Below are 13,907 nucleotides of genomic sequence, written 5' to 3'. Positions count from 1 at the left end.
GAAACGGTCAACGGCTTACAGGGACTCTCTCCCTACTCTGTATTTGCCTCCTCATACGTCAGCTTCACAAATGAGACCTAGTAATAGTAATGTAATGTGTTGGCGGCAAAACTTCCCAATAGGTCGGCTCTCACCATCATCAATCCATATCTGCCTCGGTCAGACTCAGCACGGAGCTCTCTGAACTCCCAGAGCAACTCATCCATTTAGCTGGTTGTAATAAGGTAATGAAGACTCCACCCTTGCTGGGACGCTGCATGGTCAAAGCCTCATGAGACAAATGCTGACGTGAAATGGCCCAGCAACAGCAGAAGGTCCTGGTTGTGTTTCTCTACTTGATGACGAAGGAGAGGCTGTATAAAAGCAAACCTTAGGGGAAGCCCATGCTGCTGATGTACAGTTGTGCTTTATTCATTTACATACCCATGCTAAAGTTGACTAAAAAGAGGAATAAAAAACATAATTTGGAAATTTTTCTTAATGCCTTAATTAAAAAAAAAATGAGACTTTCCATAAGATCATCTCTCAATGCAAATCAAACCAGCTATTAGGCTAACTGAAATAAAACCATGCCAGTCTCTAGGTATGGTGAAGGGTATGTGATGATGTGGGGCTATTTTAATTCCAAAAGCCAAGGGAACTTTATCAGGAATGCATAGTATTCTGGATCCATGAAATAACTGGCCTTTAAAAATAAAAAATCTGCCTGCCTCTATAGGAATTTAACATAGGGGTGTGTATACTTATGCCCCCTGTAAAAGAACATTCATTTATTTATTTATTTACGATACATTATTCATTCACAAAGTCCTTAAAGGTTAGATTATTCCTCATTTTTTTTTCATTAAGGCATTAAGATCAATTTCCAAAAGATTATTTTTTATTCCTGTTTTTAGTCAACCTTAGCATGGGTAACTTATGACCACAACTGTATAGAACAGACCCTATACTGTATAGGCATCATAATTGCAATTTTATGAGTTCAAAAGTTCTACATCACCAGTCCTACAAAAATTCAGACCAGGTCAACCATGGCCATTATGTTGTCCTGAGTGAACTCTTTGATGGAAGAATCTGAAGTGTTTTAACAGTGTTTCAAAACGTCAATGATGGTGTTTTTAGACTTGGTCCCTTTTAGCCTTCTAAACGAACTCAAATAGATGACTCGGCATTTGTTGTCCATATGTGAACACACCAACCGAACACAGACCCCTCTAACGCGAACCGAACTGAGAACACCTCAGAAGGTAGTCTCGGCACGGTTAGCTTTGATGTCTGTGGCACGATTCGCATTATCTGTGCATTGTGAACACAAATTGCCCTGGGTTCTCTTTTACATTTTGCATTGTAGGCTAGCCTATTTTGTCCTATTTGACTTGCCATTGCCAAAAGAGAAGGCATGTTATCATTAGGCTCATGATTGGGCTACAGACATTTGTAATCTGGCTACAGCCAGACAAGTGTGCTCTAACGTTAGGCTGAATATCTTTTAATTTTAGCTATTGGTAATTAACAATGTAGAAATCAGCAAACTAAATTAGAAAGTGTGATTGCCTGGCGTGTTGACTGACATTTCGAGTGGATCTTTGCAATAACTTCAGATCAGAAAATATATTATAATATATATATATATGGGTCATTCTATAATTCAGAGTACATTTACCATCTCCATGATAAAAGATTTAGTTATTATCAAAAAAATAAATCTTTATGGAATCAATTTTGATCAATTATGCTAATAAAACACCCTTTCACCAATAACAATGCTTTATATTTATTTTAGACCCAATATATCCACAAAATATTAACTAAATTACTTCTATATTATTGACTGTCTCAGACTACAGTCATGCATTCAACTCGACTAAACATGATATTATCAAGTCTAACAATCTATTTTTTGGAGATTAACTTACTGTTATAATATCAGTTATATACAATGTCTATTTTCTGTATTATGCAAGATTTAAGTAAAAAAACAACAACATAATTTTGGTCCGTCTCAAAGTTCTTGTCGTCTCTGTTAACTCTGTTATAAAACTGCTTAAAATCTACACAGACTTTGAATATGAAGCAAGATGCCTACACAGAGAGATGTCAATTCCTCTGACAGGACATTTTGGAAAGGCAGTGAGATATGTTAAGCTTCTTCTCTCATTAAAGGAACACCAGGCAAGCCTGATGCTTTTTCTCTATGAAACTCCTCCTAGCATCTGGACGTGTGCGAGCCCTCGCTCGGTCTGAAGCTCTTTTCCTTTTCTTTGCATCTTCCGTCAAGGGTTTTTCGCTGCTGCTTCACCGGCTCTGCCATTATACACACGTGTGCAACAATCGCTAGCGTTTCGTTAGCCTGCCTCTGTGCTGTGGATGCAGGATGTAAACTGATCCTGCTTCTCGCGATGTCTGAGAATTTGTAAGACTGAAGGTCGGCGGGTACGATACACTGAACTTGCAAGCGGTATATTCTTCCTACAGACAGTAGGGGCGGGCGAGAGAGTCTTCATTCTCCCTGTAATGAGTCATTTAACCATATACCGACTTATGAAGATGATTAATTAACACGAAAATGTTGTCTGGTGTCCCTTTAATTTGAACAAAAATGTACACTAACAGTAGATTAATTATCCGTCAACTCTATTATTGCGTTATTGGAGTGAAACTCTCACTCAATTTTTAAAAAACAATAATATGATTAAAAGCCATTAAATTCTGGTTTTATACATATCATGCAGTAACTAGTTTGAGGTTATGATGTCGAGCTAAGCCACAACATGATGGGAAAAGTCAACTCTGTTAATTCTGTGGTAATTCTGCATAGATTAATGATAACAGAGTTGACAATGAACCCTGAAATGTAAAGAGCTTCTTAGCTGCAGTGGTTACTAGACAGTGTTAGCACAGTTCTCTTAGGACAAGTAACTAAAATCCTATTGATTATCATCTGAAGAGCTTCTGTGGAGAAGGTTAAAAAAAATCTGAGATGGATTTTTGGAAAGGTGTATTATTCAGTGGACTCTTGTAGGAATCAACACATATGCTCAGAGACTTAGATGGAACAAAGGCATTCATTAAAATCGTATTCATTCAGGTATTCCACAGGTAATTTTCTGTTACTGGGTGCAGACAGAACATTCATTAGTACGACTATAAAACCCAAACCAACAGATCTTTACTAAACATGTACACTGTAGAAGGAAATGCTGAGAAGACTGAAGAAGAAAAACCCCTGGGTGAGATTTTTCCCAACACAAAAGTACATGGTTTGTTTTGTTTCTGAGGTATTCATGAATACATGGAGTGAACAGAAGATGGATTCAGGGAGATGTGTGAATGTGTTAGGTTTGAGCCCTAGCTAACTCCCTTCTGTTAGGAGGAGATTGTGTTTGAGCCAGGGATAGATGTGTCAGAGGCATCACACCACCCACCTCAGCCTGTTTGTCATGAATCACATAGGCCATGTTATCTCTGCAGCCACAGCAGAAGACTCAAGAGAATCAGCTGCCAGTGACTGAGTGGTGTTCTTGAGGGCACATTTCTCAGACACTGTTACATTAGGCAGAAGTCTTTTTATGGACATTGTCATAATGGGCTTCTGAGGTCTCAGCCAATGGTGCTGCCTTTTGAAAGGGACTTGAAAGTGATACCAGAACATTACCACCACATATAGACAAGGCCTTATTTGTTGATGCCTGCAGTCATATGTAATGCCATAACAATTCAGAAGAGTTGTTTATCCATCTTGCACCACCATCATATGAATGAGTCATTGCAAAACATTGCAAAAAATCTCATGCCCTTCAGAAAAAAGAGAAGCCATATTAGTGAGGCGGTGAAATAGAAGAGTTTAATAATAAAAATAAAAAAAATGGCTGTAGAATTGTGTAAAATCTGTATTTGCAAAAACTGTCTGAGTCTGAGGAGACCGAATTTGTTTGTGCTCCTTCGTAATGCAATATTAATTTGCATGCTGTTCGTTGTCAAAGTAAACTCAGACAGAGTATTTTTTTTGCGTTGCGCAAATTGTTGCCACTGCAGTGTCCAGAAATATTATTAGAATCAGAATATAAACCCTCTTTTCATGTAAACTGAGATTCAGGGAGATCTTTATGATTCCAGGAGAGAGAGGGCGAGTGCTCACTCATGCTGTCCAATACATTTTTCTGTCATAATATTCAAACATCATCTATGCTGCAGCGAAAATAGAGTTTTTGTAATGTTGACAGTCACTTCTCTGTTAGTCACTCATTCTCCCCTAGAACCCTATGGGTTATTCATCCTGGGGCTATGATGAGGATTTTCTACTATAAGAAAGGGTCTATTTGTGTCAGTCACATTCCACTGTCAACCATATTGAACTGAGGTCAATTGTTTTGGATATTTCTTACAGAATGGTGAAAGCCCCAAAGGAGAAGTATGCTGTTTCTTCCTGATAAAAGAAAATAATCAAAAAGAGTGAATTCTTTTCCTCCAAAATTTCCTAAATATATTAGGTATTTTTGAGCAATTCAAACTGTACTGAAGCAAGTGAAAATGTACAGTTAATGAAATGCTGGCAACAGGTCAAAAAATATGCACCATTGGGCAATGAAGAACTTAGTCTTTAATATCCGCATATCATAGAGCTGTAGCCAGTCAAATGATCTTGTGTAGATGTGTGTGGCAGTTCCTTTGACATATCACACCAGCTGACAATACTGATAAGTGCTTGTGTCCTCACCATCTTGAATGCATCACCATTCATCTGGGTGCTGATCGCAGTTGACAACTTGATAATATCTGCCCAGGCTGCAGCTGCAACTGAGTAACAGACTCGGATGTTCCTCTCTCCTTCACAGCCATAGCACACACACCTGCCTTAATAATCAGCCTGAATTTATTGATTGATATTCCTGACTTAGCTTGTACTTCGTACAGTGTAATTTGCTATTCCCCGTGTGTGCAATTTTGGACAGGAATAGGTGGAGGGTAGACTTAAATGGTGCCTGCAGTCCTCTGATCACTGGTTTTATTATTTTATTATTTTGTGAAAGATAAGTGCTTTGTCAGACCACATGCTGAAACCAGAATTATTGTGTCAAATTTCAGATCAGTCTTAACTCATTCCTACTGAAAGTTACCATAATTATAACTGTACCTGTCTACTAGAGATTAGTTTTACCACACAAACAACCTTTAGTAGTTGTGTGAATTATGACTGTGGCATATTTCTCATCCTCGTTTGTGTGCATCTGTACATTGTATGTCCACACATGTATGTGCCTCTATTTGAAAGCAATTACCAAACAACATGCTTCTAATCATCTTAGATTATGTGTGATTTTGCATAAAGCCTTCATTTTCAAAATCAACATATTGATTGAGTATTTATGCACTCCACCTCAGAATCTCCTGATGGGAGTTGCATTTGAGTGAATTTATTGTGAATGCTTGCTGTTGTTGGCTGGATTCTGTGTATGAAAGGTGCTATACAAATAAAGCTTATTATTATTATTATTATTATGTATTGTTATTATTATTATTTATTATTATTATTATTATTATTATTATTATTATTATTATTATTATTATTGTTATCTTATTTGATAGATAAGTCAGGCCTACTGTCACAAACACTAACATTAATGTAACTAGGGATGTAACGATTACCGGTACAATGGCAAACCGCGATAAAAATGTTGACGATAACAATTACCGTTTACATTTCAAATGTCATAATTATCACGGTTGATTACCACAGTGTGGAAACTGTGTGTTTAATCCTTCCCAGCTTCACCCGAGCCTGCTTTTGACATACAGTAGGCCTGGTACAATGAAACAAAACTGGTACCCTACTGATTCTGTTGTCTAATTGATGGATTTAACTGCAATTGGGATTAGGCTACACCTCATTTTAAAAGGCGGAACATTTTCACCACAAAATGTGCACTGCATCATGTAGCCACTCTGCGTCTTTTTATATTTGCGTCCACATTAAATCCATTCCACTCACGTTGTCAGGAGAATACAGTAGCCTACAGTTTTATTTCAAACACTTATTTTGGTCTCACTCATTGGATCCAAATAACAGAAATAGCAAACTCCAAGTCATGGTAGGTTAAGTTAAGCTATAAGCACATAGCCAATTAAACATGACCAAGGAAAAAGTGAACGGGACACTTTTTGAAACTATTTCAGCTTGTGTGGGCCTATCAGTGCTTTCTGAACATATTGAACACACTTTTAAAAATACCGCGATAATACCGAAAACTGACAATTTAACCTCACGGTTATAGTGACCAAAATATCCCTAAATGTAACATCTTAACCTTGCCCTTGTTAACTGAAGTGTGTTATATAGTAGTCTACCTCGTTTGGTGTTTATGATGTATTCACCATTTTATAATCTTGTCTTGAATGTTGTCCAAAGAAAATTTCCTTAGCAACAAGTTTCTTCCTCCAAAAGTTTAGACATACCCTAGGAAAAGCTGTTTGAAAAATAGTTCACGACTATTTCTTAGTTTAAATGTAACCATGTTACCCTGAACAATAGGGCAATTCCATGGAAAATGGACTTTTTGTCACATCCATAACGCCAGTGAAATGCCTTGGCATTTGTATGATTCATTTTTTGTGCATTGTTTCTCATGTACATTCTTCAGCCAAAAATAGCAAATGCTCAAATTTCATGTAATCATTCACATCATACCATACCATCACATTTTATTGGTGTTATGGATGTTACAAAAAATGTCCTTTTCCATGGAATTGCCCAACAACAAGAGCATCAATTATGATTATGTTTTTGATTATGCATTTTTTATGCAGAAGAAGCCATCTAAATAATAAATTATATAGGAAATTACTTGATGGTGTAAACCCGTATTGACAATGGATTAGGTACATCCAGTTACATTTTTTTACATGCACCAGCTTTGGGCTCTATTCTGAAAAGGGGATTTTCAGGCTGTTGGCAAAAGGATAACTGATTACAATCTAATTCGAACCCTGGTTCCAGCTCAATATTGCTTATGTCCTCATACCTCTTAAGAGTGAGGCTCGGTAAGATACTTACCACTTCCTAAAGTACTCCCTTTTAAAATTCTTCTTGTGGAAAACAAAAGGATTGTTATATAGAAATGGACAGTCATCAGTCTTTTTTGTTCACTGGCTACTGACATAAAGTTTAGTTAGTAATAGCAGAATGTTCAACGGAGGTCTCTTTCCTGGTATTGTACGAGTAGCCCAGTTATTGGTCAGCTTCAATGACCTCACCTTCATAAGCAATGCACATAAATGGAGAGCATCAAAACTATGGTATTCCTCTTCAAGTTACATGTGTATTTTGTCATATGTATGTTCTCATTCTCTTTCAGCTTCTGGAGGGGAGCTTCACTGCCCAGGTTAGCCATGAAACGGATGGTCTTATCTTCCAGCCTATGGGGGTGAGTCTGAGCTGCTGCGTCATGTCATAGTTACTATTGCTCAAGTACATTGCTTTCTTTTGTCCATTCTCCATAACTAACGTAGAAGTTGACTGATATTCAGTACACAATTTTATCTGAAGCAAAATGGACTCGCAGTGGCGGAAATCAAACTCTGGTCAACCAATTGTGAGTCGGTGAAGTTATTGCTGCTCCACCATGCCCACTGATTGGACAATCTTGTCTTGATCGTGACCCCTCTGACTGGGACTTGATGGCTTTGTGCAGAGTTTGAAAATGTATTTTTTTTTCCATCTGAGAAATGCTGTCTGATGGGTTCCCACAGTTGATTCTTGTATTCATTTAAATATTTATTTTCCTGTTATTCTTTATTGCTCCCATCTCATGAAATGCTGCTATTACGGTCTTTTGTGGAGAGAGTGTGAGACGGAACCGTCCTTGGAAAATGTCCAGCACATTAAAGGAAAATGGATTTATGATTGCAGATTCACTGCTTTACAGGCCAGTGTATCTCTAAGGGTGTTGGTTTAATAAAGGAACCAATAAAAGATTGGTCAAGAATTCAAACTGATAAGGAGGATTCATTAAGGATTCCTCATCGATAAAATCTTATCAAAACCCACCAACCCCAGGTCTGGATATGCATGCACTTAAGCATGTGTGTACGTAGCTGTTGCAGTGACCGTAACCTAACTCACTGGTGTGTGTGTGTGTGTGTAACAGAAGCCTTAAAGCTTAAATTATACTTAAAGTATAGAAGAAAAAGGAGACATAATTAACTTTGTCTCTTGTCTCTTGCATATTAATATCAATATTAAAAGTTAATTCAGTATATGACAAATTGCATTTTACATTGCTTACCTTCAAAGCTATACTCATTTTTCTGTTTTTGCAAATATGTTACATATTTTTGATGTTAGGGATGTATTTTGAAAAGCTCCATTTGGAACTATTTATACCCCTATTCAACTCCTTTCCTATGGGTGCTGAATGTCATATTTTACAGGTAATTACTGTACCAGCTGGATCACATGCCCCCACCCATGAGATTGTTCATTATAACACAGCTAAAACAAGTCTAGTGCCTGTAACCAGAACCAGAAGTACACACTTTGTTTTTAGATAGTGTGCAGACGGACATCTCGTAAATCACCCCAGACATGCTTTTTGGTTACAATTACAGGATTTTTAGATCATACAGGGTCTATTTCTGAATAACTTTTAAAAAGATATATATGGAAAATGAACAAATGGCATAGTTAGGTCCACCATCAAGGTTCATTTTTCCAGTTATGATAGATCTGCCCTGGAACCCTGCCAATACCGATTTTAGCCGATTCCGATTTCATTTCTTCTAACCACTTTACAGCACATACAAAGATTTATTTTCTATCTTTAATAGAACATTTAATATAGAAATGTAATCAACTTTTCAATAATGGAATGGCTGTTAAAAAAATGTAACAGACAGATTCTTCTTCCATTCTAACTTCAACTGCAGTAGGTATCAAACTATAATGCTTCCCCCAGTGTGGGACATTCACACACTACTAAATACCCTGTGTTATGGAACAAACATTTTTTTCTTCTCACATCCAACTAAAAATACAAAAACAATTTTCATGATGCATTTGAACATGCTGCCATGGAACATATGTTCATATGCATTGATGCATAAGCATTTATGGGAGGGTGAGGGACAAGTGGGAGTATTACGCACAGGGGAAGAGAAGTGCTAATAGTGATTGATTAGGTACTCCGTATATGTATGAAAACAGCGCCTGGCTGTTTTGCGGTGAAAAACTTCTGCCTGTTAAAAGCAGGTGTAATCCAAATTCCGGTTAAATGCGTCAATTATAGAAACTTTCAGAGACAGCTGATTCAGTATTCAGAGCGTAAGTTCAAAAGCAACTTTAACCTTTGTTTGCCTTTCTAATAACATGTGCTTACTTTCACGACACCCACTTCTCAATCTGCTAGACTAGGGTATTAAGTCATAGCCCTAGTCTACGTGCATCACTAAACTTTGATTCTTTTTAATGTTGCAATGGGTTAACTCCTTTCAACTGCGCTGTGGGCACGCAATTTGTGTTGTAAAGGGGGCAGGGACGGGTGTTGATGAGCGTTGTGTGTAAGTGACATGTTAGTTCGCTTTCTGCGCATAGAAAAACTTGGTAGTGCTTTCTATTTACATCCAACCCTGAGTGCTGGCCTTGGCTAGCTACTTCAAACTTTGCAAACTCAGCTGGGTGATGTTGTTTCAAGTGCGGCGTGCGAGTGCTTTGACTGGCATAAAATCGGCATGTCTCAGACTAACCAGCCGATCGCCGGTCATGACCGATCATGTGAAAATCGGCCAATTCCGGTTGGCTTCGGTTTGTGGTCATCATAATATTGGGTAACACTTTACGGTTAGGGTGCATGAATTATCATGAATTTATGCATTAATTGATTCACAATTTACGCATTACCTCATTCCCTTATATCTTATGAATCATCAGGAATTGAGATGAGTTCATAGTCTCTCATTCATGACCTCATGCATGAACAACACATCAACCAAAGCATTAGGTACAGTGGGTACATCATTATGATTTATGATTTCTTAAGCATGATCATCATGATTACACGAATTTAAGGTTAATTGCTCATGAGTTCATCATGTCTGTGGCCCCTCAACTAACGTTGTGAATAATGACATTTGTTTAGATAACTGCACAAGTTGTGTTCGAATCAGAATTTGAGCAGTGATGACCACATTTTTGGCAGAAAAAGAAATAATCATGATCATGCTTAATAAATCATAATTTATAATGATGTGCTCACTGTACCTAATGTTTTAAATTATGTGTTGTTCATCAACGAGGTCACAAATGACAGACTATGAACTCATGTCAATTCCTGATGATTCATGAGATATTAACCCATTTAATCCTAAAATGCCTGCTAAAAACGCCTATAGAATCCTATGGCATTCTAAACTAAATAACCTTATTTCCTGAGGGTTTTCTGAAAAAAATACTAAGAACTGTCAACGTCTACCAAAACCTTATTATCTAAGCCTCTGTAGCACCTAGAAACATAAAATAAAAAGCATGCTGCGCTACGCAGCAACCAGCGGGAGATTCAATGTTGCGCTATGCATCAACCGGCGGGAGATGGAATGTTGCGTTGTGCAGCATCCGGCGCGAATGGGTTAAGGAATGAGGTAATACATAAATTATGAATTAAAGTGTTACCTAATATTACACCATCATATCTGGAGGAAGGTGGAGTTCAATTATAGTGATGTAGAATTAATGAATAATTTTATCTCAGATGCGTTTGATTTATGACGCAAGAAATTATCGGTTATGACCATAACAGATTATCTTTATTGGATGTTTTCAAAAAGCCTGTAGTGAAACCTTTGGTCTGAACAGTATGGTTTGTCTTAACTATGTGTTGTGTTTTAGGGACAGTAAAGTATATAGTCATGTGCACTGAGAATTGTTTACTACAAATAATCACAATATAGTTACTGCTGTGCTCTTCAACTATATTGTAGTTGGCTGAATGGTGAAACCAACCAACCTTACAGTTGGTACAAAGAGATACAGATAGAGGATGGCATACTCCATTGACAGATTAGACCTATTAATGTCCCTTTCCAGGGTGCTAATTCATGTGTCACTTAGGCTATTAATATCACATACTCATTTCCTGTGGCTTTAATCTTCAGATGCAGCAGCAATGATGCTGTTTTCTAGCCTGTTTCCAAGTCCCATTGATTTCTGCTTATTGTCTAATAGCTCATTTTTGTCTTGATGTGATGCAATCATTTACTGTATTTTAAATACAGAGCGCATATTGGGAGCTTCATTTAATGTCTGATACTCTGGCATTGCTTGTCAGTTCTGAATAATGATCTGAATAATCAGACAGATTCAGTTTATTGGACTTTTTGACATCGCTTTTTGAGAGCCTGTACTTAAGTATCATTTTCAGGTAATTGTACTTGAGTACTAATGTTAAACAAGTTTAACATTCGCAGCGAATATGTATTATCTAAAAAGATAAATTGAACAATTTTGTGTAAACATTCTATCTCAACATTAACCCTCCATCCAACTTCCAGCCTATTCATGGAGAACTACCTCAAACTTCCATGGAAACGAAGCGCAAACGTTTGCCTATGTACTTTTTACTTCATACATTTTCAAAAAAAAAAGGCTTGTTACTTTTGTGTTAATGCATTTGAAGGGAGTTATAAATTATTTTTATATCATGTCATTGCGTGCCTTCCCAACATCAGGATCAATTTTAAACTAAATGGATGGGACAATAATAGTGGCACAAAAAGGGGGTAGCCTTTGCAACATATTCTGGGGCACCAAAGAAAGTGGAGTGCCAAAACAATGGTTAAATGATAACAGAAAACTTCTTTCTCAAATCTAGTCCTTTATCCGGACATGTAGGCCTACAGATTACAAAATGTTGTGTCGTTTATCATTGACTAGTCTCATTCTGCCAGCAATCTTACCTGAAACAAAATCTTTGTTTCTCAGCAACTTTATCCTTGGCTTGGTACAAGGCAAGAAGCTCATTTGGTATTTTTAGGAACAGTGAAAAGGTGTTAAGGGATTACGGTTGTTAAAATTGAATAAACGTATCTGTTTAGGCTACAGTCTTTTTTTTTACAGAAACAGATGGTAAAACAATCCCTCAAAAAGGCTAGGATACTTTTTACTTTAATATAACCATAGTACATATAATCTGCTCTTTTTAATTGAATGAAGAACTTGAATCAGTACTTTTTTACACAAGTATCTGTACTTCTACTTGATTATGGATAGTGTGTACTTATGCCATCTCTGAAAGCGAATTATGCCTGGGTATGCTGAGCACGGTAGATTTTGTTGGTAAATGGGAGTGTTGCACAATCCATACATCATTACCTGGCAGTGTTAGACAGAACTGCTGACATATGTTGGACAATTAGGAGCACACTCGTCCCTCTGGGCCATAATAATATACCTGTCTAGATCCTGTCAGATATCACCTACAAATAAATATCACTGTCAGGCTCCCCTTAGCCTGTCAGAAGAATTGCACACATCCAGCAGCAAAGACTGAAAGCCCAGAGCCAGCTGGTGTTCCCCTGTGTAGAGTCCTATGCCTTGTTACAATGAAGAGAAATTGGCTTGTGGAGTGTTTCTTTCTCTCTTTCTTTCTTTGAAGATATAGTTAATGTCCATAGAAGACAACATGTATGTGCTGTTAGCTAGAGCGCTCCTCACACATACCATCTGTCCCTTAATAGTCAAGAACATTTCCTTCATCGGTTCATATAGTGATTGTGAATGGTAGCAGGGATCAGGGACTGTCCTTTGTTTACCCAATTGCCCACATCAAAACCAAGCAACATTGCAAGGAAAATGTCTTACATCAGTCATCCAGGTTAGTTCATTCTACAATGTTCTATGAGTTTCCAGTATCCAGGCCTAAATTAACTTTTTGCTGATTCATAAAAAAATGTTTTTTTGTTTATATATTTTGTTGTCTTATGTTTGTTTTATATATTGTGTAGATTATCTATTTTGTATCACTATTGATGTTAATATTATTGTGTGCAATGGAATAGCAGTGTAACAATCCGTTCATCAATAGATCGATCTGATGGCAACCATTGCTGTTTCTTAGTCTTGACTCATAAACATCGAGACATGCGTGTTTACACCAGTTCCTTTCAACTTAGGCTCCTGCATGATCCCTGCAAAGCACTCCATGACCCTGGCTAGAGACGTCTTTTTTGAATTTCATGAACTCTGAAATAGATGTGTTGGATATTTTGTCATGTGGAGACAGATAATGGAAATTTCAGCATTGGTCAGATAGTCAGATAACTAATGAATGTCAACAGTACAGATGGTTGGATGACGAATGAGCAATGTGTCCAGATGGTGATCTTTGTGTATTATTTGAAGAACTTCACTCACCCAATTTTCTTACTAAAATACTCAACGTTGTTTTTAGTATAGCTCACAAAATGTAACTGCAGCTATGATATTCACCATGTTCCGATCCAGTGTGACACACTTTCATCTGAGGATTTATCAGTAGGCTACTACGCGGAAACAACAAAAATGTCATTACCTCCAGATCTTCTAATTACTCTCATGATAAACAGATATGAAATCGGGAAATCCTGGTTACAGACCAGCTATTGAAACCTTTTCCTAATCTAAAAAGAAACACGTTTTATAAAAATGGAAATTTACCTGGGTATTTAATGAAGATTGCCAAAGAAATTTCTGGAAAAAAAGTATGGCTCTGTGTGGCTCTGTGATGTTTTTATCTGCCAATTGGTTATGTTCTTGTATAGCTATGAAGGCTATTATACATATATGGCTATACATGTTTTAGCCATTCTCAAGGGAAGGGTATGCTAAAAAAGTTTGGTGTTCCACACATTCCTGTCTCTTGCACCAAGCCATACAGCCAATC

At 37.3% G+C, this 13,907-nt stretch overlaps 1 protein-coding gene across 1 annotated transcript in view; it reads left to right on the top strand.

Annotated features, from left to right (window-relative positions):
• rngtt (RNA guanylyltransferase and 5'-phosphatase) overlaps nt 1-13,907 on the top strand; it is a 95,805-nt gene that overhangs the window by 69,454 nt on the left and 12,444 nt on the right. The window contains exon 12 of the mRNA XM_048250386.1: nt 7,353-7,421. Coding sequence (XP_048106343.1) covers nt 7,353-7,421 — 69 coding nt within the window. The remainder of the gene's footprint in view (nt 1-7,352; nt 7,422-13,907) is intronic.

The sequence above is a fragment of the Alosa alosa genome, chromosome 8 (assembly GCF_017589495.1).
Source record: "Alosa alosa isolate M-15738 ecotype Scorff River chromosome 8, AALO_Geno_1.1, whole genome shotgun sequence".
Lineage (NCBI taxonomy): Eukaryota > Metazoa > Chordata > Actinopteri > Clupeiformes > Clupeidae > Alosa > Alosa alosa.
Note: the sequence above shows the minus strand (reverse complement) of the source record. Positions and strands in the feature narration are given on the sequence as shown.